We start from the raw sequence: 26,911 nt of genomic DNA, 5'->3' as shown, positions 1-26,911 counted from the left end.
CGTATCTTGCAAATTGCACGAGACCTGACCTCGCATTTGCCGTGAATCTACTTGCTAGACATAGCGCAGCTCCCACCAAACGTCATTGGTCTGGAGTGAAGAATATCTTTCGATATCTCCAAGGCACAAAGGATCTTGGCCTATTTTTCCAGAAATCGGGACTCTAATATGATTGGATACGCTGATGCTGGCTATTTATCTGATCCCCATAATGCCAGATCACAGTCCGGCTTTGTGTTCCTACATGATGGAACTGCCATATCATGAAAGTCTTCTAAACAAACTCTGGTGACAACATCTACCAATCATTCTGAAATAATTTCATTATTTGAGGCATCACACGAATGTGTGTGACTTCGCAGAATGATAAACCACATACATAGTCATGTGGAATTTGTTATATAGAATCACCTACCATTATCTACGAAGATAATGCGGGTTGTATTGCACAGATGCAAACAGGATACATCAAGAGTAATATCCCTAAGCATATTTCTTCTAAGTGGTTTTTCCCCATAATCTTCAAAAAAAGGGCGAAATAAACATCTTGCAAATTAAATCATGCAAAAATCTTACTGATTTATTTACCAAGTCTACCAAATTCTACATTCCAAAAATATGTTCATGAAATTGATATGCGACGACTTCGAAACTTGCAAGAATCGGCAAGAATCAGGTCTCCCTGAATTATACATGTTTGAAATATCATATTACATTTCTTTCTCTCTGTGAGTTTTATGTTTCAGGTTCTCATCGAGAATATTAATGAAGAATTGCTCTTTCTCTCTATGAGTTTTATGTTTCAGGTTCTCATCGAGAATATTAATGAAGAATTGCTGGAGGTGATGATGCAACTTGTCCAGTCTTTCATGACGAAGATTCTACCTACTCCCTCCGTTCCAAAATAAATGACTCAACTTAGCTCATCTATTTTGGAACGGAAGGAGTATTAATTGGAGGGAAAATCTCCACTTGTCTGAACACTGCGCGGTTGCATAGCAACGAACGCGTCTCTCTTTCTAACCATTGCATCCCTGTAATTAGCAACAGACCTACGATATTACTGTTCGAACCGTCTGAGCCTGTTCAACGCATCTCTTGCGGTCATATAAAAAGTGTACTCTTAATTACTCCCTCCGTTTTAAAATAGATGACTCAATTTTATATTAACTTTAGTACAAAATTAATACAAAGTTGGTTCATCCATTTTAGAACGGAGGGAGTATCAATCAATACAAGTTGATCTTTTGACTTAAACATTAACCCCGCCGCCCCATCTAGATGGCTCGCAATCGCAGCCCCATCTCACCGGCTCACCACGGCCTCAAGTGGCGCGCGCCCATGGGCCATAGCTAGAGGAAGTACCGCCTGGTCAAAACTCGTCAAGGAGCGCGCCGAGGTCGCAGGCCAGCTTGCGGACTGGCATTCCTTTCTTGTCCCATCTCTCTCACCAAGCAAGGTTTAACCTATGGTGGCAACTGGAGAGGGCAAAGGGAAGTGCCCTCCCCATCAAATTTATCATTGCTTTCTTGCAGATCAGTTCTGCTCGGTCTTAACAGAGGACTGAAGCAAAGTTCCGGTGGACTGAAGTCTCGGTTGTTGCTTTTTGGAGGAAACCGTTCAGTCTGCAATTTCAATAAACCAAATTTCTCAATTACCCGAAGCACCGAATCAATCGGTTCGGGGGAACCGAATGCCCAGCCCTAACTGTTATATGTAACATTTCGATGTGGATGGGTTCTTCACCCTCTCTCCTTTAAGATATGATACGCATGCTTGCATATTCAAGAAAAAAAATGCTGCAAGAATCTGGTTTTTGACAATTATTTACCACAATACCAAGTTTAAAACCATCTTTTCACCATTTTGTACACAACCGCAACTTCAGCAGGTCATTCCTATGATAGTCCAGCTAATCCGATGCGATCCTCTTCTTCAGCACTGGGTCCATGGTGTGCTACAGTGCCCCGATTTCGAGCTGGATGTGAAATAAAGCAATGTTTGTCAGTGCATGGCAGAGTAAACTTCCAAAATCCGCTCTAGATTTATTTCACAACACAACATAGCATCACAAGCAAATCTAGTAAGCGAAAGAAAATGCTTACTATAGATGGAAGAATGAAAAATGCTAGTCACAGAAATATCACTAGAAACAGAAAAGAGTTCCATTAAACCAACTCTCAATAACAACAGATTAAAAAACTACAGATGGGAAAAAGAAAAGGTGCTGTTTTTTCACTATGTACTGATAAAATAATTGACTCATCAAATATTATGCAATAAAAATGAAAATCATGTGATTCAGTTTGCTCACTTGTAACATTGGTGATAATATTGGTGGTCTTTTGAGAAGCAAGAGCTTTTAACTTGTTCCCTGTAGCTAGCAGAAGTAAGCTCCGCATATGTTGCTTCTGCTCTTTTGGACTAGCAGTTTTGCTCAAACAATCATCAAAAGCTAGCAAATCTTCCTGCTTCATGTCTGAGAGGGATAGAAGAACCTACATGCAAGTACTTATTATAAGTCTGAATGCTCAACAGTCACAAGATTAAAATGCTCTACTATTAGTAATGAAAAGAAAAGTAGTAGCAATCAAGGCACAAGAACATGGCAAATTCAGCGTATTTTCACTTACACTGTACCGGAGTCCCTTAAATGTTTCCACATAATCAACCTCTAATAAGGTTTAACCAATGTCATGGCAAGGTCTACAAACACAACTTGCAGCTTACTCACAATAGTATTTATTATTACTCGAAAGGGCAGGATTGTTCCTGTATTTCATAAAGAACCAGGAATGACCCCATTTATAAGGAAAAAACCAGGCCAAAAACCTTACAAATGACCAGTTTATCAAAAAAAACAGCTTAACCTACCTCAGGTTGGCACTGCAATGTTCGAAAAAAGCACACCATGCAAGATCATAGACGAGGCCATACCGCAACAGTAGCTGCCTAGGATCCGGGCCATGCTGCCTCACCTCAGGCGGTTGTTGGTATCACGTTACATGAGTTACGGCATCCTCCCCCCCCCCCCCCCCCCCCCCAACCCCCTATATAGGAGGCTTGGGGTGCCAAGTGTCCGGCACGGACACTGACTTGTACGCTATCCACATGATTATAACTCAAGTCCAAATATAACCCCACATTCTCTACCACCTTGAAGTCAACCATACGTCAGACCTGCACATAGACCGGGCTTTGGTTGTGGAACATCCATGTACATACATCGGACTTTGGGTTGTCTTCTTTGTAGCCCTACCTGGAGGATTTATTTGGTCTCAGACCTGCAGCTACTGTGGGACGCCATTGCTGCTCCTGCAAGTCAACTCTTCATGGCTCCAGTTGCAGTAGTGCTCCCTTGCAACTTGTAACATCATCATGGTCACCTCATCTTTTCACGAGTATTGTTGTAGTAGTATCGTACCAGGACCTAACTGTAAATGCAATACAAATAAAGGTTGTGTCCAGGAGAGGACATGGAGAAATTTCCTCATTTACAATTTAGTAGGGGTGCAGGGCGGCGCCCGAACCCGTCCCGCTTCCAATTCAATGGCAATAGTTCTAGGCAGATTGAAGTGCGTCACATTAATTTATACTAGCTGTGTACTAGCTTGGCTGTTTTGCGGGACGCCGTCCTGCACCCCTACAACTTAGTATCAGAGCCCCTCTCCTCTCTCCATCTGTTCAGACCCCCTAATGAAACCATGGCCATTAGGCCGGTAGAGATGACGAACATATTAGAGGGGAGCAAGAACTGGCAAGGTTGCTCCTGAGCTGAAGCTGAAGTTAATGTCAAATGAGGTCGTCGAGTTAGACGGGAGCAAGAACTACTTGAGTTGGTCTAAGGGCCAAGCTGATCCTTGGGACAAAAGGAGTGGAACACCACTTGCAGGAAACCTGTGTTGAACCTGTTGATAAGATAAGTACTAAATGGCGTATGTGGAATAGCACTAGTTCAACCATGGTTGCATGGCAAATGGTATCTGTTTCACCATATCCATCGCTAGGATGGTGGAGGCCAACACAAATGCAGTAGCAACTAGCAACATGGGAGACATTGGAAACCATTTACTCTTGGAGCTTGGTGTGATGATGATGGTGGAGGTCCAGAGAAAGGTGGAGGCACTGAGGCAGGAAGAGAAAATTGTCCTGTAGTACCCAAGGGCGCAACCACAGCCGCTGAACACTTTGCTAAGCCAACTATGCCCAGGCGGGTGAAGGTACTTAGGCTTAGGCTTAGGGTGTGTTTGGCAGCAGTTCCCACCTGAGCATAGTTGTTCCTCTTTGAGACATGCCAAGTCTAGACATGCTGGGTACATGCATGTGCAGTTGTTTGGTTGTGATGTATGTGTTGAGACATGCTCTGTCGAGACTGTTTGGTAGCCTGTATCTGAGGTAGGCTGCATCAATAAAGTTTTTTATGCTAATACAATTTCGAACAACATTTCTACATTTCACTAATAATTCAAGCAATAAAACATCACCGTTTCAACATAATCTGAACAATGAAAGATTTATTTCGGCTATATATAAATATGAAGAAACAATTACTAGATTCATATCTCAGCATATTGGAGCAATAAACATAATCTCAGCAATATAACATCACTAGATTCATATTACATAGCTTTATTGGATTCCAGTTGAACAATAACAATTGCATAAAACTAAAGAAATCGATTTCTTCTTGTGCTTCAGTAGTGCTGCTACTACTACTGAACCTACTGAACCTGACGAATGCATCATGCAGCAGAACTATTACCAATTCCAATCAAAATCAAGAGGAAGGAACAAGTGAAACGGAGTGAGGAATGGATCAACAGGGAGTGTGTGAGGTGCAGCGGCGGCAGCATCTCCAGATCGAGGACCACTGTCGGGCACTACGGCGGCACATAGCGCGGAGCACGCGGTCGACCTCCATCCCGTTGACCGGCAGCAGCAGCTCGTTGGCGAAGTCCTGCGCCTACTGCGGACCCGCGTCACACCCGCGTCCGCCGTGAGCGCAGCCCCGCGAGGCCTCCCGCCATTCGCCGTCGCCATGGGGGTGGACGAACTGGCCGGAGCTCAGGCATGGCGGCTGGACGGGGAGGGGGAGAGGGTTAGTGGAAGTTAGTAAGGAAGGGAGGAGGGAGAAGTAGGTGAAAGAAGGGAGGAAGGGTGGAGGCGCTACCTCCACGGCGGCGGCGACGAGGTTGAAGAGGGGCGGCTAAGTCAAAAAATTGGGGTCACGAGGGAGAGGCGGGGTTGGGGAGGGGTGGTCGTTCGAGGGGGTCGTGGGTCGAACGCAGCCTAGCTGACCCCGGCTCGCCTCGCTGGGGGTGCTCGAGCGAGCATAGTTGAGGGCCCTTTTTGCATCGGTTGAGCATAGCCCACAGGAGCCCATGCACCTTACCAAACAGCGAAAAGTGGGTTCGATGTTGAACTTTTAGGCTCATGCACCCTCCATGCAGGCTACCAAACACACCCTTAGGCTCTTGCTTCCACATACATACAGCCACATGTAGACTGGATTGTAGCTTCGGAAGCTTCTAAGCATGTTACAGGTTCCCTTGATGCTTACTCCGTCCACCCACGAATAAGTGTACATCTAGCTTTTGTCCTAAGTTTTAAAACTTTGACCAACTTTTTAGGGAAAAGTAGCAGCATTTATGGCACTAAATTAGTATCAGTAGATCCGTTTTGGAATGTACTTCATAATATACCAATTTTGTGTCATATGTTACTACTCTTTTCTATATAGTTTTTCAAAAATTTAAAACTTTGACTTAGGACAAAAGCTAGATGTACACTTATTCGTGGACGGAGGGAGTATAAAACATATATCCCACTTACTCGAAAACAATTCAGATGGCTGATAGAACATGCCAACTGTTAGATATATGCCCTAGAGGCAATCATAGAAGATTATATTTCAGTATAGCCATGGTTTATTGAATGTTCATTGAATAATATTACTAGTATCCATGGTTTATTAGATGTTCCTTGAATAATATCAGTTGATAGATATATGCCCTAGAGGCGATCATAGTTGTTTGTGAAACTAGTCCCTAGTCGGAATTCATGTGAGGACACATGACTATTAGACTAGCACATGCATAAGTTGATGGTCATGTTTCACGTCATGGAACAAATAATGTCGAATAAATAATGTTGACACGTGATAAGGAACATGAGGTTCCACTAAAGGAATGTGCACCCCCGGTCTAATACCTGCAATGCTCTTCGTCCCAGAATAAAAACATCCTGCTTATACAAAAGAAACACAATAAGCTGACCCTTGCGCAATTGAGTATATTTTAACAGGGACATCGTAGGCACCTACTGGAAAAAACGAAGAACCGCCGTGTCTGTTCCCCTCTCCAGAAGATCACACCCCAAGTCCCCAATCAAAAAAAGGTGAGCGAGAACGGCAAGACATGTATACAAGGAGGTAGAAGGGTTTGTTGTACTCGGAGTAGCAACCTAGCTTTCGGACCAGATAGAACAATAAAATCGTCCTACTGAGACCCTCCTCTTTCTCGCTAACTTATGAGTCTTTTTTCACATGTGCCGAAAAACAGCACCTCGAAATCTCGAGGCATGCCACAATAAGACATTCCTGGAACACAACTAGTGCTTCAGCTTTGGTATCAGACAACATTCAAGGAGAGGATGGGAGCGCTAAGAGGTAAACTACCCTATACTTTCATCCCTACCTTCGGTTGGAAAATGATTGCCCTCGGATAGCTGACAAGAGTGAACCAGGTAAAACGTATTGCAGGCAAACTAGCCGTGGAGCGAAATCGGGTATTGTAAGAGCCTTGGGATGGCATCGAAGCCACAACAACCCACTCACGTTCCTCATGGAACATTAACCACCAAAACCTAAGTATCCTTTGCCCTTACGCTCAGGTGGCCTGGGGCTAGGAGGAAGTACTAGATACACGCTCAGGCATCACCAAGAATCCCAAGGTAAAATTTAAACTCTAGTAATCTTTCCTACTTATAAAGGTTGGAGTTGGTGGTGAGTTCACATGTGGGATCACATAAATAAACAAATGCACTGCCCACATGTGGGAGTAGCAACCTTCCAAGAGACATAAATAAACAAATGTTACTTCTACTAGGTGTGGGAACCATCCCAAGTAAACAAATACACTGCTACCCTAATCTGATAATAACATTCTTATAGGAACACAAATTATAAATGCAAGCATGCCTCCAATTCAAAATCATCGCCGTGATTTTAGTTCCTCTGCCCAACAAACTCTTTCGGTTCCATGTCATAGCAGAAGAGGGCAAACAAATTACAATTCAATGCGGCGATAGATTTTTGTCCTCCTATCTAATCTTTGATCTTGTGCATTCAACTTACTCACGCCCATTCTCCTATGTCCCAATTTCAAAATGTATCTCGCTAGAATCTTGCAAAGGACCTACTATGGTCGCTCGAGACTCTTTAGCGACTGCAACATGATCTTCTGTTATATTCGCACTCTTTTTAATCATGAACCATGCAATAGGCGCAAGACACCATCATCTTATGATGATCTCCTAAGCCATTGGTGATTCATTGTTTTTATGGCTTCGTAGCAACGCACGGGCATTGTGCTAGTCTAATTAAAATACAAGTGTGCGTCATTAATATTAGATTAGCAGGACTTGACGGCCCTTACCACAAACCCTGCTTCTACACAACGATGACCCGCTCGACAATACCCTTGCGCCAAAGATTGATAGCCCAGGAGGGGCATGCTAGCTCAAGTTGGAAAGGTTGATGGTTGGATGGGCCTCCAAGATATAGCGGCACAGGATGCAAGCATGGAGCGGTCTAACCAATGCACGTCGCCCAAGTTGCTTGAGTCCCACAGGGGCTCCACCTAGAGAGTAGAGACCAACGCGAGACAAGAAGGCGGTGCGTTGAGAAGGCCATGATACCTACAGCGGCCAGCTTTCGCAGGTCTACAAGCAAGGTTTCGAACACTCATTGATGAAAGCCAATGATCGCCATTCAAGAATCTCCACCAGGGGGCTTGAACTAAACTCACTTACTAGTGATTGGCCCAAGCGACAGTAAAACCACTATGATCGACATGAAGACGCTATTGGCAAGCCTCCGACGTCACCCGCCATAGCACCGCCACATGCAGTCCCCCAAGACAGCACCTCACCTCATGATAGGCCACAACTCTCCACCCTGTCGGATCAGGACACGACAACCAAACCAAGCACCAGCGACACCCTCTGCCATGCGAGCGACTTCCCATACAAAACCTACACCACCTCCACATATGGAGCAAGCCGAGCAACTCAGACGCCTGCAGCACCAGCCAGCCAACCACCCCACAACCTACAACGTCCAAACCCACCCTAGCCTTACCTCCTATTAGCTTGGTGCATGGGTGAGCCCCACAAGGAACAGCCACACACCACCATGAACGCGAGCCCCATTCATACACCACCAACAACAATATCAAGATGGAGTTCAGCCTGTGAGTTTTCACGATTTGAAGGGGGGGGGGGGGGGGTCGCTCTATTGTAACTAGTATTACCCACGTAGGGAGGAATATGTGCGTGTTGTATACAAATAAAGGACTTACGATTTAGGAACACTCTTTAATGTCACTTTTGTTTTAGCGGGTCATGAGTCATGACCAAGAAACCACTGGCTTCGCTTGGTGGTAAATTTGCGGGCTCAATTCCTACTGGATGCACGCGAAATGAGTTTGAACTCATGTTTAAACAAGGAAATGTACAATTTATCTTCTTATCCCGACTTGAGGTAAGGGGCCAATGGAGTTCGAGGTACCAATCGAATTCAATTGATTATGTCACTCCGCATTACTATAAAAGGCAGCAGCTTACTTAGTAGCTCAACATATGAACTCTTTACCTCCTTATGCATTCATAGCACAAGACTTCACTACTCAATCTGCTTTATATAGTCAATAACTCAAGCATTGTATACATCATTAGTCCGATTCTTTGTAGGAACTACCCATAATAACAAACTCAAGTTTTTACTGGCAACTACATACAAGAATTTGCATCTTGGATAGGGTCAACCTGCGCAGCATAAAAAACTTCTACAGGAAAGGAAAAAGGACCTCTTACTAACAACAGCTCTTGGCGTTAACGGAAGGGTGTCTACTGGGTCAGTTGATGGATAGTTGGTTAGTGGTAATTATGCCACCATATACCACCCTGATCAATACAGGACAACAGCTATGGATGCTTTAGCGAGTGAACTAGGTTGGTGGGCACTTTCACCATTCAGCCAAGGATGCTTTAGCAAGTGAACTAGGTTGGTGGGTGCTTTCACCATTAAGCCATGGATGCTTTACCGAGTGAACTATAGGTTGGTCGACGCTTTCACAATTCAGCCATGGATGCTTAGCGAGTGAACTATAGGTTGGTCGACGCTTTCACAATTCAGCCATGGATGCTTAGCGAGTGAACTAGGTTTTTATTTGAGAGAGAAGTAGGTTTTTAGCAGTATTCCTTCTCAAACTTCTATTTCTTCGATTAAGAGATCTGGAATACAAAGAACCGGAGAACATCATGCATGGGAGAAGATTTAGGGAAAGGTACCCACCTTTTAACAGGAGAAAGGGCAAGTCATTAGAGCAAGCATAGTTAGATACAATATACTATCATTACCGCCTGGACAATTAGACAGTCAACCCATAACCGCAACAACCCAATTCAAACCTCGGCTTTCGCAACAACAACAACAACAACAACAACAACAACAAAGCCTGTAGTCCCAAACAAGTTGGGGTAGGCTAGAGGTGAAACCCATAAGATCTCGTGACCAACTCATGGTTCGGGCACATGGATAGCAAGCTTCCACGCACCCCTGTCCATAGCTAGTTCTTTGGTGATACTCCAATCCTTCAGATCTCTCTTTACGGACTCCTCCCATGTCAAATTCGGTCTATGCTTAATCTCTTCGACCTTCACCAGGAGTTGGTCTGCTCCGTCCTTGATGCATTTGACTTGGCCAACATCGCAATTAAAATAAATTTAAAAAATCCTCCTTATGCCCACGTTTAGGCCTTATCGAGACACAAGAGAGGGGGTGTTAAAGTATTTGTGGATTGCCCAACCTTCCCCGTCCGATCGATCTTTTGGTTATACTGGTTGGTGCATGAGATTTAAATAGCAAAGTCGTCCAAAAAAAGAGCAACAGTTATATAAACCGTAGTTATTTACACCAAGTAATTAGCTATAGCTTTGATAGCATTCAATCTTATGTATAGCATAAGAATCACTTCCAGGGTCTAAATACCTCTTGAAGAAGTAGAAACAGTTATCTAAGATATAATTCTCAAATCACATATTTTCATCAAGTAACTAGATACTCTGTCATGATCTCAGAAAAAATACCTGTTTAGGTGCAGGATCTTTGTCTGACAGATAAAGATATATTTCTCGACAAAGTCCAATAAGCTCTGCACTAACAACGGCATTCAACTCAACAGATAAGCCCTGTATTATAGAAGAAAATAGATCGTTCCCAACAAACTGCCTCAGCTCAGCCCGGTTTGTTGCAACAGCAAGGTGAATCAATGCACCACAAAAGGGTATTACTTTAGTCACTGCTTCACTATCTGTCCAACTGAACACTTCAACAGTTATTCTCAAAGCAGGAAGGGCAGTGCCAACATTAAGCATAAGAAATCTGCAAATGATTAGTACCAGTCAATCTTTGTTCATTTGTTGAGATGTTACTCGATGAAATTTAAGAACTAAGGTAAACACATATATGTGGCAAGAAAATTTTCCAGTACCCAGTAAGAGAGCTGGAAGCAAATGACTCCAGACTTTTAAGAGAAGAATCAATCCGGTTGACAGGTCCAAGTTGTTCCAAAGATGGAAGTCCACTGTTCAAACCAGGTAATGCTAAAACCCAAAGCACAGAACAAACTTCACGAGTCAAGTCTCGTAACAGCTTCTCTTCCATCACCTCAACCTTAAGTTCTGACCCAGAAAGATTACCGAAGCTATCAGGAACCTTAGCTCGTCCCTCGCGTAGAAGACTGGACCATGAATAATCAAGAGCTTGCTGACAATGAACAAATATTGGCTGCAAAAGGTTCGCTGTCCATATCTGCCATAGTTCAGCAGGGCAATATTTAACCAAAGGAACAACAGCAAGGTGCATGAGTTGGCGCAAATGACGAAACTCCATAACTTGCACATTCTCCATAAGAGCAAGGATGACAGAGGAACCATCTATGCATCTGAAAAATGCCTCACCAAGAGTAGCTGCTAATCCTATAAGATTGTACCTGTAGTATGGTATTCTCACTTGGGTCAAAGATAGATTACAGGAGCAATGGCTACTTAACATGCAAGATGAAAATTTCTGGTAAGCGTAGCTCAACTGTTCTCGTGTCATCAAGGATTATCAGAACATCAAATTGATGAACAATATAGATGGTACCAATAATGCTCTTTAAGATTGAATGGGGAATCAACTTAACTTCAAAAATACAAAGTGAATATTTGCAGTACTCTAATTAAGAATCCTTACCCACTGTCACGGACGCCACGTAACCAGTTTCTTATGTTATTTTCCTTAGACTCTCCCTCCCTTTGAACATCCAGTAATCCATCAGCAGGTGCAACCTGGCCCTTGGTAGGTTTACTTGTCTCTCCCAGGAGACTGGCCTGCTCCGAGATAGTCATGCTTTTGGCCGCTTTGATTTCTCCTGTCAGCGACTGAGCAAATGGCTCAGCCCAAAGTGCATGTATACATCTCAGCAGCTGAAGATTGGGCAACAAAAGGGAAACAGAAAGTATCAGATTAACCTATGTATAACGGCTAAAGAGAAGTTAATGTTCTGGTGAAGAGCGTGTATAGTCAGCCACCACACTACTGAAGATCATCCAACAAAAGAGACAAATAAAAACTGAGTCCAAACTATAGTCAGTCATCAGATTACTCAGTTCATAAGCTACAGAAGAATTAATAAAGGATCCTGATTATAAAACTTCCATCCTTGATGTCTTGTCCTTATTATCTAAGCTGATACAAACAATGTGTCAAATTACCCTTAAGAGAGGGGGCAGAATCCATGATAGATGTGAAGACATCGGATGCAGATAACCAGTTGCTGTTGTTGTGGTGATGGCTGCTTGCGGAGCTGTTGTAGACCTTTTGGTACCGCTCCGTTTGAGTGCCTTCTCAAAGAACGTAACCGTGTGATAAATTGACCACATAAATTGGGTGTCAGCGAACATGTCTGTCAAACCAGATGGGTCAGACAAGTATGCAGTTTGCCATTCCACTTGGGTCCATGTTTTGTTAAGAGGTTCAAGTAACCAGGCCAGGACTTCCTGTTGCTGTTGAATCCTACAAAGATGTTAAAATATATGAAACTAGTGGAAGCAACATCATGTTATCATAGTTGCGAAAATATATGTGAAAAAGGTGTCATGGCGAAATACCCAGACGAGGAGGCCATAATAAGAAATGCTTCACATAGGTGATCATGCTCAGCCCGTAGTAAGCGGCCCTCTCCTTGAAGGTAAGCCATGGTATCGGCAATGTTCTGCATCATTGGCAAAGCACTTTTAGCAACCAAATTTCTGAAAGAAAACAGATGCGACAGTGAACTGCATTCTGTAAAGCAAATATACATGATGCATGCCGAAATAGGTTAGAATGCAGATCATTCTAATCCAGTTCACGTACTTTTTTCCACCTAGTTGAAGGCTGGCTACAAAGTTCATCGACTTATAAATTGCTGCTAGAAGGCCAGCAAGGCGTACAACGTACAGGGCATGCGGTGATGTGTGAATCATGTCCAAGAAATAAAGAAAATCTGCTGCCAGACGGCCAGCAAGGCGTACAACGTACAGGGCATGCGGTGATGTGTGAATCATGTCCAAGAAATAAAGAAAATCAAGGTAAGAGTCAGCCAGAGGAGAGTCCAGGAGGTGGACGAACTGAATCAGGAACTTGAGTTAAGAGACAGAATTAGGAAGATGACTTGGGAAGAGTTCAGGAAGCATGTATCAAATACATGTTTCAGGATGTTTCCTGATTAGAATACAGCAGGTCAAATTAGGATGTGGTAGTGTCAGCTGTGTAACTTTTGAGGGAATCAAGCAAGAAGAATCACTCTATTCTTCAATCATACCCTATGTATACCTCTCCCCTTGCAGCCACAAGGTAAGGTCCGCACCACTATAATTTAATGGTATATCTTTACAAATTGACTGAACTATACCAAACTGGACGGCCATCAACAGAAATCACCTACACGGCGAGCATGTTTTCCACATTTATACTTCGAGATTATGAAAACCCAACTATTCTTCTTCTGCAAACTGGCTTATCCACAAAAGATAACTTTAATCCAAACAACACAAGTGCAATTAACAACTTCAAGATGGTACTGTAAGTAGCCTGTCATAGATTCGCAAATAGATATAATCTGCCATAGCCTCACAAACATAGTCTGCGTACAAATGTTTTTAAGGCCGCGGTAACCTAAGGCGAGCACCCACCGTCCTGATGCCTAGGTGTCATAATTGCAAGGCTTAGCTTGCGCTTGCCAGGGTGCCTTGCCGCCTAAGCGTCACCGAAGCATCTAAGGCGGGTCACCTTAAAAACAATGCTGTGTAGTGCAGACCTTTATGTAAGATCAAATGGTATTCCTTCCGTTCCAAATTAGTTGAAGTTCTAGCTTTGTCCTGAGTCAGACAAGTTAAAGTTCGACCAACTCTATAGGAAAATGTACTAAAATCTACATATATATTACAAAAATATATGTTAATAGAGAATCAGCCAGTACCGCCATGCTAGCGCTAGGAGAAACACTGTCAACTAAGCACAAGCTAAAGGACGTGGCAGATTAGCTGGTGCCAGCAGGAGCTTGCGTGCATTTGAACTTGGAGTATAGGCTTGGGTGTGTGCTGGATACAACAACAACAACAAAGCCTTTAGTCCCAAACAAGTTGGGGTAGGCTAGAGGTGAAACCCATAAGATCTCGCAACCAACTCATGGCTCTAGCACATGGATAGCAAGCTTCCACGCACCCCTGTCCATAGCTAGCTCTTTGGTGATACTCCAATCCTTCAGGTCTCTCCTAACGGACTCCTCCCATGTCAAATTCGGTCTACCCCGCCCTCTCTTGATATTCTCCGCACGCTTTAGCCGGCCGCTATGCACTGAAGCTTCTGGAGGCCTGCGCTGAATATGCCCAAACCATCTCAGACGATGTTGGACAAGCTTCTATTCAATTGGTGCTACCCCAACTCTATCTCGTATATCATCATTCCGGACTCGATCCTTCCTCATGTGGCCACACATCCATTTCAACATACGCATCTCCGCCACACCTAACTGTTGAACATGTCGCCTTTTAGTCGGCCAACACTCAGCGCCATACAACATTGCGGGTCGAACCGCCGTCCTGTAGAACTTGCCTTTTAGCTTTTGTGGCACTCTCTTGTCACAGAGAATGCCAGAAGCTTGGCGCCACTTCATCCCTCCGGCTTTGATTCGATGGTTCACATCTTCATCAATACCCCCATCCTCCTGCAGCATTGACCCCAAATACCGAAAGGTTTCCTTCTAAGGTACCACCTGGCCATCAAGGCTAACCTCCTCCTCCTCACACCTAGTAGTACTGAAACCGCACATCATGTACTCGGTTTTAGTTATACTAAGCCTAAACCCTTCCGATTCCAAGGTTTGTCTCCATAACTCTAACTTCCTATTTACCCCCGTCCGACTATCGTCAACTAGCACCACATCATCCGCAAAGAGCATACACCATGGGATATCTCCTTGTATATCCCTTGTGACCTCATCCATCACCAATGCAAAAAGATAAGGGCTCAAAGCTGACCCCTGATGCAGTCCTATCTTAATCGGGAAGTCATCAATGTCGACATCACTTGTTCGAACACTTGTCACAACATTATCGTACATGTCCTTGATGAGGGTAATGTACTTTGCTGGGACTTTGTGTTTCTCCAAGGCCCACCACATGACATTCCGTGGTATCTTATCATAGGCCTTCTCCAAGTCAATGAACACCATATGCAAGTCCTTTTGCTCCCTATATCTCTCCATAAGTTGTCGTACCAAGAAAATGGCTTCCATGGTCGACCTCCCAGGCATGAAACCAAACTGATTTTTGGTCACGCTTGTCATTCTTCTTAAGCGGTGCTCAATGACTCTCTCCCATAGCTTCATTGTATGGCTCATCAGCTTAATTCCACGGTAATTAGTACAGCACTGAACATCCCCCTTGTTCTTGAAGATTGGTACTAATATACTCCGTCTCCATTCTTCTGGCATCTTGTTTGCCCGAAAAATGAGGTTGAAAAGCTTGGTTAGCCATACTATCGCTATGTCCCCGAGACCTTTCCACACCTCAATCGGGATACAATCAGGGCCCATCGCCTTGCCTCCTTTCATCCTTTTTAAAGCCTCCTTGACCTCAGACTCCTGGATTCGCCGCACAAAACGCATGCTGGTCTCATCAAAGGAGTCGTCCAGTTCAATGGTAGAACTCTCATTCTCCCCATTGAACAGCTTGTCGAAGTACTCCCGCCATCCATGCTTTATCTCCTCGTCCTTCATCAAGAGTTGGCCTGCTCCGTCCTTGATGCATTTGACTTGGCCAATATCCCTTGTCTTCCTCTCTCGGATCTTGGCCATCTTATAGATGTCCCTTTCGCCTTCCTTCGTGCCTAACCGTTGGTAGAGGTCCTCATATGCCCGACCCCTTGCTTCACCAACAGCTCGCTTTGCGGCCTTCTTCGCCATCTTGTACTTCTCTATGTTGTCTGCACTCCTATCCAGGTATAGGCGTCTGAAACAATCTTCTCTTTAATCGCCTTCTGGACATCATCATTCCACCACCAGGTATCCTTATCTTCGCTTCTCCTTCCCCTGGACACTCCAAACTCCTCCAAGGCCACCTTACGAATGCAAGTCGCCATCTTCATCCACACATTGTCCGCATCCCCTCCTTCCTCCCAAGGGCCCTCCTTAATGACCCTCTCCTTGAATGCCTGAGCTACCTCCCCCTTGAGCTTCCACCACTTCGTTCTAGCGACTTTGGCACGCTTATCCCGTTGGACACGAATTCGAAAGCGGAAGTCAGCAATCACCAGCTTATGCTGGGGTACAACACTCTCTCCAGGTATCACCTTACAGTCTAGGCACGCACGCCTATCTTCTCTTCTCAAGAGGATGAAATCAATCTGGCTGGAGTGTTGGCCACTACTAAAGGTCACCAGATGTGATTCTCTCTTTCTAAAGAGGGTGTTAGCTACAATCATGTTGTAGGCTAGAGCAAAGCTTAAGACATCTTCTCCTTCTTGATTCCTGATGCCATAGCCAAAGCCCCCATGCGCCCCTTCAAAACCTGTGTTAGATGTACCCACGTGGCCATTGAGGTCTCCTCCTATGAAGAGCTTCCCCCTAATCGGTACACTCCTAACCATGTCTTCCAGGCCTTCCCAGAACTCCCTCTTGGTGTTCTCATTGTGGCCTACTTGCGGGGCATACGCGCTGATAACATTGCGAACCAAGTCCTCAACTACCAGCTTGACCAGGATAATCCGGTCCCCACGTCTCTTGACGTCTACCACTCCATACTTGAGGCTCTTGTTGATCAAGATGCCTACGCCATTTCTGTTTGCAGCTGTCCCCGTGTACCACAGCTTGAAGCCGGTATCCTCCACCTCCTTCGCCTTCTGTCCTCTCCATTTGGTTTCTTGGACGCAAAGGATATCAACACCTCTCCTCACCGCTGCATCAACTAGCTCCCGAAGCTTCCCTGTCAGAGACCCTACGTTCCAGCTACCTAAGCGAATCCTCCTAGGCTCGGCTAGCCTCCTTACCCTTCGCACTCGTCGAGTCAAATGCGAAACCCTTGCTCATTTTCCACTACATCCGGGCGCCGATGTAGCGCACCACTAAGGATGCGACGACCCGATTCTCGCTCACTTGCCACCGTATTCGGATCAAGATACGGCGCGCCACCTGGGGGGTGACGGCCCGGACCTTGCCCATTTTCCACCACACCCGGGTTCCGATGTGGCGCGTCGCTGAGAGGGTTACGCCCCAACGAAAATCTTTTGGGTTTCATCTCCATAAGAGTGGCTGAGTTTTTACGTTGGCTCACCAAGCCTATCACAACCCTCCTCCTTTACCCGGGCTTGGGTGTGTGCTGGATAGTGGACTTTTTGTGATAGCCATTGAGGCCCATGGCCCTGTAAAGATGGCACTATAAAATGTACTAAGAAGAGATGACTCGATACCTAATGAAATGACAAATCATTGCCTCGTCTCTCTTCTCTGTTCTTCCCCTGGTTCAAATCCTTCCCTAGTCCCTGATCTGCTGGATAACCACGGCAAGGACGCTAAAGAATCTAATGAATGTTCTATATACTATATGTTGATATATTTTTCTATAGGCTTGGTTAGACATAAATAAGTTTGACTTATGACAAAAGTACAACTTCAATTAATTTTGAGCGGAGGGAGTAACAGAAATCAATTGTGAACAGAGCCTAACCTTCATATGAGGCAGAAGTGCTTTATCAGCAGCTCTTGATATGCGAATGAATGATGAGCAAATCTGTAACCTAGCTTGCCGGGAATTATTTGATGGACCCTGTTGCTACAACAAATGACACAAAACTAGAATTAAAACATAGAATTGTACCAAAACAATTTAAATAGAGTGAACAACAGAAGGGAGATAAAATGCATGAAATGGTCACACGTGGAGATAATTGTTGAGCTCAATATAGCATCAGCATATTAGGATTGAACTGGGTGAAGGATTTACATCCAGCATAACATCCTCACCGAATAACAACATCAGGGTAGTTCATTTTATTTCACTGCCACGACGAAAATGACAAAGTACCTGAATTGTAATCGGGAGAGATGTCAATAGTTCAAAAAGCTTGTTCACAACACTAGCAACTACATCTGGATAATGTCTCAAGTACAGACCCAGAGAATCCAAATAATGACCATGAATAACTATGAGGCTAGGTTCTGTCCACTTCAAAGAAAGAAGCTGCTGAAGTAAGCCTGGTTCACAAGCAGAAGAAAGTAAGAGCGCTGTAGAACCAAACAATAAATCAGCCATAAAACACAGATCAAACCTTCAAAAGTCCTGTGAATTTGGAATTTTGCCTCATGGTCAGTCTTTGCATAATCACCCGAGCCATCAAATATGGCACTAACAACTGTTTCAAGCCCCAGCTGGGCACCTACCATAGCGTCAAGATCCTGAAACAGATAATTAGATAAAAACATGAACTAGAAGGTTACTTTCTTTGAGATAAAGTGGCAAAAGACAAATCATTGAGTTGAAGTGGTAAATGTATGCAGGTATTCGACCTGGGGGGATTTTGTTGTTTGATTAGCATCTCCAGAAACAACATTTATTCTCTGTACAATGTTTGCTGCAGCAATAACAGGCCTTTGAGAAGCAATAACTCTTATGAGATCCAGCTGCAGGAAGAATCAAAATACGTGTTTAGTAAAAAGCATCATATGCAGGTTTTATCAGAACATACAGTAAGTAGACTTGTGGCAAATATATTGCTGTTACCACAAATTACAAGGCTAAGCTGAAAGGATGAAAAACGATAACAAGGCAGTAGGCAAATGAATATGATATGCTCGAAGGTAAATGATTACAACTAGCATGCCTTGCCTTGGCACATGTACAAGGTATAGCTGATAACAATTAATAACCATGTCTTTTTAATAGGCATCCTATGGAACCCATGACCTTCTGTTAAGTGTCTCGATGAGAAGATACTACCACGCCACCCATCATTCATTTTATGAAAAAACAATTTCTGATTCCTGGGCTCCATCTTTAACATGGAAGAAATTTGCTCATTCAAAATAAACAGATCAATTTGCAACTGTGGAAATTCTGCACTTTTTTAACATAAAGGAAAAAGGAATTGATTTCATCCAGATAAAATTTTGACACTGAACTCGAGCAAGTCAACTATAAATTGCGGTAATTCAGCATTTAACTAAAATAACGACTTTTAGGTTACGGAATTTTCAATTCAAAATTCAGCTCTCAAACAGAAAACTTTGGTTTCACCTGGTAATTTTTTTTAGCTTCGAATAGCCCACAAAAGGGCAGAGGTCAAAAATTATGGTGCAACAGATCAAAAGGAGGCATATGTAGGGGGCCATTAACAGCACGAGAAGAAGCAAGGCAGCTGTGTCTAGGGTTAGGAAAGAAACCAGATAAGGGAAACAGGCAAGGTGGTGTGCCGTGGAAACATGGTGGCAAACGAGCCAGCGGTTGAGCAAGTAGGAGGATATGACAGGTCGAGAAGAAGAGGAAAACACAACGTGCGAGCAACAGTACTGGACATCCACAAGGCCATAGCATCCTCTACCCAGAGGACTGAAGTCATGTGTGGACATTGATGTTAAGAGCCCGGGAGCATCTATTGGAAAATGATACCACAGCGCAACAGAGCAAGGGGGCATTAACGGCACCAGGGAAGAAGCAAGGCAGTTCCGCGACAGTCGAGCATGAGTTTCATCTAGGGTTTGGAAAGATATCAGATAAAGGAAACAGGAAGGTGGTGTGCCATGGCTTGGCTGGTGGCGGCAATATGGTGGCAGACGAACCAGTGGTTGAGCGGGTAGATGGAGAGAATGGCAGGTGGAGAAGAAGAGGAAAAAACGACGTGCGAGCAACAGTACTGGACACCCATGAGGCCATGACATCCTCTACCCAGAGGATAGATGTTACGATCACAGGCGTATCGACTGGCGGTGATGCCGTGGACTCCACAATCTCCTTCACTGAGGTTAATGGACATACATAAATGTAAACCACGTGAATGTGTTTCAGTAGACAGTTATACTAACATTTGACACAGAAAAGTTTTATTTGATTTTCACTAATTGTCCGAACAAATATGGCGAAGGCAAATACTGAAAATCATTGACGGCAAGGGGCAAGGGCCATATAGATGCCAAGAAAAAACAAGACATACCAATTTGGTACGATAGTTGCTGAAGTCACTCTTCCCCTCGAGCTCTTCATTCCATAGTTCCAACAGACTTGAAGATGAATTCGCACTTTTCTTAAGCATTCTTTTGAAAGAAACGTCCAATAGTGTACTGTATATTTCATCGGTAATAAATAATGACACCCCTTTTTTCTCCTTCTCAGTTGAACTGACACCAACAGAACCCAAATTTCCAGCAGGAGAGGTGTCACCAGAAACACGAGCAACAGACTTAGCTTTCGATGGTTCCCTCAATGCCACCTAGATAAATTTTGTGTTAACTTCTTCAGAGTTAAAGAACAACCTGGCACGCGTTTGAACTACACAAGAGACCAGATGCATACCAGCCAAAACAACAAAGATTGGAAATGGAGTGCAATCCTGTAATGTTGGTAATATTCCAGCATCTGTTTGGAACAAAAACAAATTAAACACAAGAAAGTGAACAGCGAGAACCAACTGGTAACATGTAGAGATCTTCGTGTTGATGAGTATTGAAGACATGCACAAACTCAATACAATATCCAACTAGTCATCTGGTGACAAGTCAGCTAGCACTTGGACAAAATTAGAAGGTAAGATGCTACGTAGAACTAATCATTTGGAGGGGTGCATTTGGAAATGCTCACTTGTTGTAGGAAGTGTGAAGTTCTAGCTCCATCAACCAGTATGCACTGCATGTTAGAAGAACCTAGAGCAACTACTGTCTCGCAAATACAAACTCCAAACTCGTATTCACTTTCATCAATAGCCATGGGCTGCATCCTAGATTTGGTTAAAAATTCTTGGGAGATGTTCATCAACACCTGGAAAATGTTGCTCATTGCTGCATCATACTCGCAAACTGCGACATCTGCAGGTCGTTTTCTGAGCTAGGTTGCATTGCACAAGCAAAGAACATGTCAGAAAAGGCACCCATAGAACGAGCTTTTAGTTATGAATGCATCAGTGTTACTATACCTCTGACAAACTATTTTAAAGAACTCGCAAGCAAGGAGGCGAAAATCACTGTAAGAAAGCAAGGACCCACATCTGCAAAATAGGAAGGCACTTGAGATAAATGAGATAGAACATAGTGAAACCTTGAGAATCAGATATTCAAGCCAACAGACCCATGAATTAAACCATATTTGGCAAGATCTGTTACAGGAGCCCATTCAGCGTATGCATTGATGGCATTTAGAACAGCTGTTACTGTCCCTACATGATGTTTAGCCAACTTCATTTGCTGCTTCGTGTGCTCGTTTAAAGCGGCTACAAAATGTTTCTCAACTAGCTACAGAAGAGATATCAGAAGATTCTTAAGTTAGCATGTCCTGTACATGGTGCCCCAAATTTGCTAGACAAAGTGAAGACAAACTTACAGAATATAACAGAGGTAGAATTTGTGGCAGTGCCTCGGTAAGGCCACGCAACAGTGCTCGTCGTTTATCACCTGTTGAATGTAAGTGGCAATTTATAATAAGTAAAATGAACATGTTTGTCATATATATATATATATATATATATATATATATATATAGAGAGAGAGAGAGAGAGAGAGAGAGTTTCAAACAATGACGGCAGAGAAACTGCAAAAAACAAAACTGACCTTCTAGATCCTCGTTGTGAACAGTGATATCCTCTGGAAGCCACCTTAGAATCATAGAACCTAGCTCAGCCTACCAGTTATAGACAATACAGTTACAAGATCCAAAATGGGGTGATCAAAGCACAGATCTTTTGCTGCAGTACTGTGAGAAACATACCTCAACAGGGCCAGTGTTAGACAGAGAAACAATAGAGGGAAGTAATGTATTTAACAAAGTAACCCCCTCTCTTCTAACTACCTACAGAGATAAGATAATTGCTAAGATATAATAACTGAAGTACAACAAATATGAAGAGAAAAGAACACATGAAAAACCTCTGCTACTAATGCAGCTGTTTGACTCTTCAAAGCCCACTCCTCATGAGGACCAATAACCTCTGACAACAAATTGATGGTCAAGTTAGCAAATTCATTTCGTTCTGCAACACTGAGTTCCTCCCATCTCAATCTCACCAAGTGCTGTATACATCAACAAGATAACCATCAGACAAGGATAGCGGCAAGAGACAAACAGCTTCATATGTAAAAGAACTGCATTGAACTGTCCCTAATTCAATCATTGCAATGGAAATGACTGATGAGGTCAGGCCATAGTTGTAGTTGGCCTGTTTGAGTCATATTTAGAGTAATATTTACTTTGTACCATTAAGTTGATCACACACACGGTTTTCCTCTACAAAAAGCTCCTAGCCTGACACCATAACTAAGATAAGATAACGTTGTGAGTTGGGACAACAACTTGTTGCCATGCCCCACGATGCACAACATATGTGCTGTGAGCACATATGCATTTGCAGGAAAAAAAATGACGTTCATATTTTATATAGATATAAATCTCAACTGGGCAACATATACCGGTTCATTATCCTAGAAAAGCCCCAGGCTGAAAATTTTCCCTAGTTTGAGCTTTCAGCTACATAAAAAAAATCATTTAGGGCCAGTGTAACTGGATTATAAAATTATATACGGCTAGGCACACAGCTTCTGGTTACCTCACTCTCCTAGACCATATCACACTCACCAATACATACATGGTTATATCTTTGGGTTTCATCCTAATTGTTTCCAATACATGTCCACCGTGAGATCTCAAAGCATTCACATTTGACCTGGCATGGTTTCTGTTAAAAGTTGCCTCATCAATAATCTAAAGCAAGGCATCAATAGGGACGAGTAGCTATGACCTTCCTCGTGGCTCGTGCGCGCACACAAAAGAGAAGAGAAGGACTTAACTGTAGACACCAACATGTATACAAGTGTTACTACCTCCATCCGGGTTTATTAGGCCCCCTCGTATTTTGACAGAGACTTTGACCATCTATATAACTAATAAAATATATAAAGTATAATCTACAAAAAGTGCATTATTGGATTTGTATTTGAAAGAGCTTTCAGACGGTATAATTTTTGTGACATATATTTTACATTTTATTAGTCAAATTTATAGGTCAAACTTTAGCCGAAAATAAGAGGGGCCTCATAAAGCCGGACGGAGAGAGAACACACCTAAAATCCAAGTGTTACTACACACCTAAGATCCAAACATTCACCACCAAAAATCCAACATGTATAGACACCAACATGTATAGGAGAAATTAACTATCTGACGGGACGAACGTCAAAACATTCATTCTCCACCTAAAATCCAACTGTTGCTACACACCAGATTCCGCATGGAACTAATAGCCTAGTAGGAGGACTGTGATTTGCCTTCATAGAAGAGATGTTACGATCACTGTTCCAAATATAGGTCAGTTAACTGCTATTCGGACCCCTCCCGATATGAGAACGTGCTATTCGAGCCATTAACTGTTAGGTCCAGTTAATTTGTCTGACAAGCCGATTTTTCAGCTGTCAGGCCGACTTAACGGCTGGGCCAATTAACTGCTAGGCATTTTTTTAGCCCAAAACTGGCCTGAGAATGCCGCCACTCGGATTTGAACCGAGATGCTTGAGCACTGCTTCCTAAGGGCAGCGTGTCTACCAATTTCACCATGGCGGCTAACTTCAAATAATAGGTAACGTGTTCCCTCCCTACTGTTCTTGATCAGAACATCAAGGCAACAATTTTCCTTGTTGCTATGTGGCCTAGGATTGCATATCTAGACACCTAGTACACTGCATGTTGCTATATACCCTAGGATATATAGGTATGGCCCTAGTTAACCTCCCGACAAATGGGTTACTGATAAATTCAGTTAAATGGCCAATTCGCCGATTAATCCCTACTCAGCACCCGACCGATATGGTACCAGTTACCGATATCCTGAACATTGGTTACGATGCATGCCAGCAAGCACAGAAATATAAAATAATATCTGGAAGTAAACTATTGAGTCAAGTTCTTTCCTAGATTATTAATCAAAGAATTCTGATGTCTCAAATCAATACACAGCTTCTAAGGCAGCGTACACACTAACAGAACACCGATTCTTAAAAACGTCAAATGCTACGTTGTTTTTTCACTTGGTTGTTTTGACTACCAGAACAGAACACACTCAAAGCAACACCATTTCCAAATTATTGCACTACAGTGATAAATTCACCAATTTAGCATACCTCATTGTGCAAACATTTGAATATTTGCCACTAAAAACTGTTACCAATTAAATATTTACCGAACCAGGTGTTTACAGCACACCATCAGAAAACATCAAAGGGTAGTAAAAGCTGCATGAATTCACATTTACAACTTAAGGTAGTTCTGCGTTTAAATATTTTACGCACAACTTCTTGTACCCAAGAATGGTATTCCATTATTCTACACTTTCAAGATAGTTCTTTGGATTCATGACAAACTGTGCAGATATTTTCCTATTTTGCCTTGTCAGCATTATATGAGATCACTAGTCACTTAGACAAATCTGCACCACACTATTCCTCTTACACCTACCACATCAATCACTTGCAACAAATCTACTCACATACGCTAGAATAATTTAGATAGAAAGGGTTTACAACTTTTTAATACATTAACATGTTTCTATGGTATATTAATGTGTGTTTTCCAAGTCTGCATATAATCCATTTCTAACTTCTGCAATATGCATGCAATTGCCCCCGTTACATAGAAGTGCATGCTGACTGATGAGCAGTGCATGATTTGTATAAGGCTAGAAGCAAAAAAAAAAGAACAACCTTAAATTCAACTGCTTGCATATCTTTATGTAGCTTACCGTCCGAATAGTTTGGGTTTCTAAAGCAATCAGGACAAGATCAATCACTAAGACCACAATTTATAAGATGCAGAGTTCACCTGCAACATTTTAAACCCATGCAGTCGGATCTCTGAAGCCTGGTGCTTCCGGACCAATAGAAAAGATGTGCTCGCTAACGCTCGGACATCTCCACTTTTGACCTGCAATTGGCAAGTCTCACTGTCATGCCATTGGCCCCCAACAGCATTACATCTTTAGCAATGGAGCACTACAGTACAAGTTTTTTCTTAGTATTACAGAAGATTAGCAATGGACCACTACAAGTTTTTTCTTAGTATAACAGAAGAAATGTGCATAGAAATGGTAGGGAATTCAACTATTTGATCAGAGGATTGGCCTTGTCCTGCCAAATACGTGCAGAACAGAGCCGCACGGATGCATCAGCGTTTCTGTCAAAAACATTCGAGGCAGCTCAAAATAGGAAACTTCGAAATCTTAAGTGCCCGGGTAACGACACGACGGCAGCACCACCAACGTCAGTACAGACACAGAAGCACCAATAAGAACGGGGATTTGGAGGAGGACGGGACTAAGCACGGACCGATTCGAGATAGGCGAAGGCGGCGTTACGGGCGTCGGGAGAGGATCGCCAGTCCATCGCAGCGGAGATCGCCGCAGCCACGGAGTCCGCGGCAGGGTCCGCGGCCATCTTTGGATGGGGTATTCCTTCTGGAATGCGAAGGGGGACTAGCGGGAGGTGGATACCAGGGTACGGGGGCGGGGCATTGGCGTGCGGAGCCGGGGGGGTGCTAGGGTTTCCGTGCTCGTCGCGGCCGGAGATGCGTTGCGTGGGTTTAAGGGGAGGAAGTAGAGAGAGAGAGAGAGTGGGTGAGTGTGAGGGAGGAGGACAGGCTAGGGTTTCGGTGTTCGTCGCGACCGGAGATGCGTTGCGTGGGTTCAAGTGCGGAAAGAAGAGAACTGGCCCAGAGCGTGGAATGCGCAGCAGGACAGCGCAGGTCGGTGGTCGTCGCCTCGTCGGCTCGTGGGTCGCGGCGGTCGTGTGGCCCGTTTGCCTCGGATGCGTCGTGGTCTTGGGGCGGGTGCGTGTTCTTAGAACTTGCTCAGGATATGATTACTTGTTCCTACTAGTTGAATGTCCGTGCGTTGCCACGGGTCAACAAATGAATCTATGACAAGCCCTGGGCTACAGCTCTTGGGTCATCACATTGTCCTTTGGTATATTGTCACCCTGCTCCGAATCTGCCATATTTTCTTCAAGTCCTGCAAACTACCGTTGCTATTCCCAGCTAGAAAATTGCACGAGTTTTCTCCAAGTATGCCAGATTGCCAAACTCATTCCCAATGTCACTAACTTCATATGGCTTGCAACTGCACACCACAACATTCGAGTAATTCAACTAATACCCAATTTTGTTTTTTGCAATGTTATACGTCAGAAATCCCAAAGGAGCCTATTTTTTGGGAAACGTTTGCCTCCGGACGACCGGCCGAGCGCTCGGCCGGTCTCCCCTCGCTCGCTGGCTCTTTTCACGCGGGAACAGGCCTCGTATGCTAGGTGGGCCTCGCTTTCCTTATCTCTTTCTTATATTATCATGTTTTTTCCTATGCTTCTTCTTCCTCTTGCCTTGTTGCTTCATTCTTTCACCTTATGCACAGTGAGCTCGCCAGCGCCCATGGCGCGACCTCCGGCTCCTTTTGCGAGCGCCTCCTTCCCCGCTGCAAGCATCTCCTCCCCCACACACCTCAAACTGCTCCCCACCAATGCTACAACCGTAGAGATTTTTGGCTGGAACCGATGATAATTTTTGCTTGAATCAGCGTTGCTTTTTGCTTCGTGGGTGCTACAACCAGTTCTGTGCAACCACAAAGCTGCAAGCGGCATCCGAGAAAGCTACAACCGGCCATGAAAAAGCTTCAACCCGAGATGGCGCGGAAGCTGGGGCTGGCCAGTGCTACAACCGTTGACAGAAAAGCTTCTACTCTTAGATGAAAAAGCTTCAACAGGGCACTATGAAATAAAGAAATCGCAACATTGGACAGAAAAAGCTTCAACGTAGATGCAAAAAAGCTTCAATCAGACATTGTGCAATGATTTTTTTGCTGGAAGTGGTTTCA

At 43.7% G+C, this 26,911-nt stretch overlaps 1 protein-coding gene across 4 annotated transcripts; it reads right to left on the bottom strand.

Annotated features, from left to right (window-relative positions):
* Positions 1-1,631: 1,631 nt before the first annotated feature.
* Positions 1,632-25,852, bottom strand: LOC109761361 (protein HASTY 1). 4 transcript variants are annotated; one of them, XM_020320177.4, is made up of 22 exons: positions 25,377-25,852; positions 24,874-24,975; positions 21,933-22,076; positions 21,775-21,855; positions 21,618-21,687; positions 21,391-21,461; positions 21,139-21,302; positions 20,987-21,058; positions 20,656-20,893; positions 20,371-20,433; positions 20,012-20,287; positions 18,372-18,485; positions 18,134-18,260; positions 17,890-18,059; positions 17,533-17,637; positions 12,436-12,539; positions 12,040-12,340; positions 11,519-11,751; positions 10,773-11,273; positions 10,369-10,663; positions 2,315-2,498; positions 1,632-1,978 (listed from the first exon to the last, which is right to left on the bottom strand). In XM_020320177.4, the coding sequence occupies exons 1-22, from the start codon at positions 25,482-25,484 to the stop codon at positions 1,899-1,901; spliced, it is 3,603 nt and encodes a 1,200-aa protein (XP_020175766.1). In that variant the 5' UTR covers positions 25,485-25,852; the 3' UTR covers positions 1,632-1,898. The 4 variants fall into 4 exon arrangements, with proteins under 4 accessions (XP_020175766.1, XP_020175768.1, XP_020175767.1 ...); XM_020320179.4 differs by having other exon boundaries at positions 11,519-11,706; positions 25,377-25,831; XM_020320178.4 differs by having other exon boundaries at positions 17,533-17,631; positions 25,377-25,831.
* Positions 25,853-26,911: the final 1,059 nt, after the last annotated feature.

The sequence above is a fragment of the Aegilops tauschii genome, chromosome 3 (genome assembly GCF_002575655.3).
Source record: "Aegilops tauschii subsp. strangulata cultivar AL8/78 chromosome 3, Aet v6.0, whole genome shotgun sequence".
Lineage (NCBI taxonomy): Eukaryota > Viridiplantae > Streptophyta > Magnoliopsida > Poales > Poaceae > Aegilops > Aegilops tauschii.
This window is presented reverse-complemented; position numbering and strand designations above follow the sequence as displayed.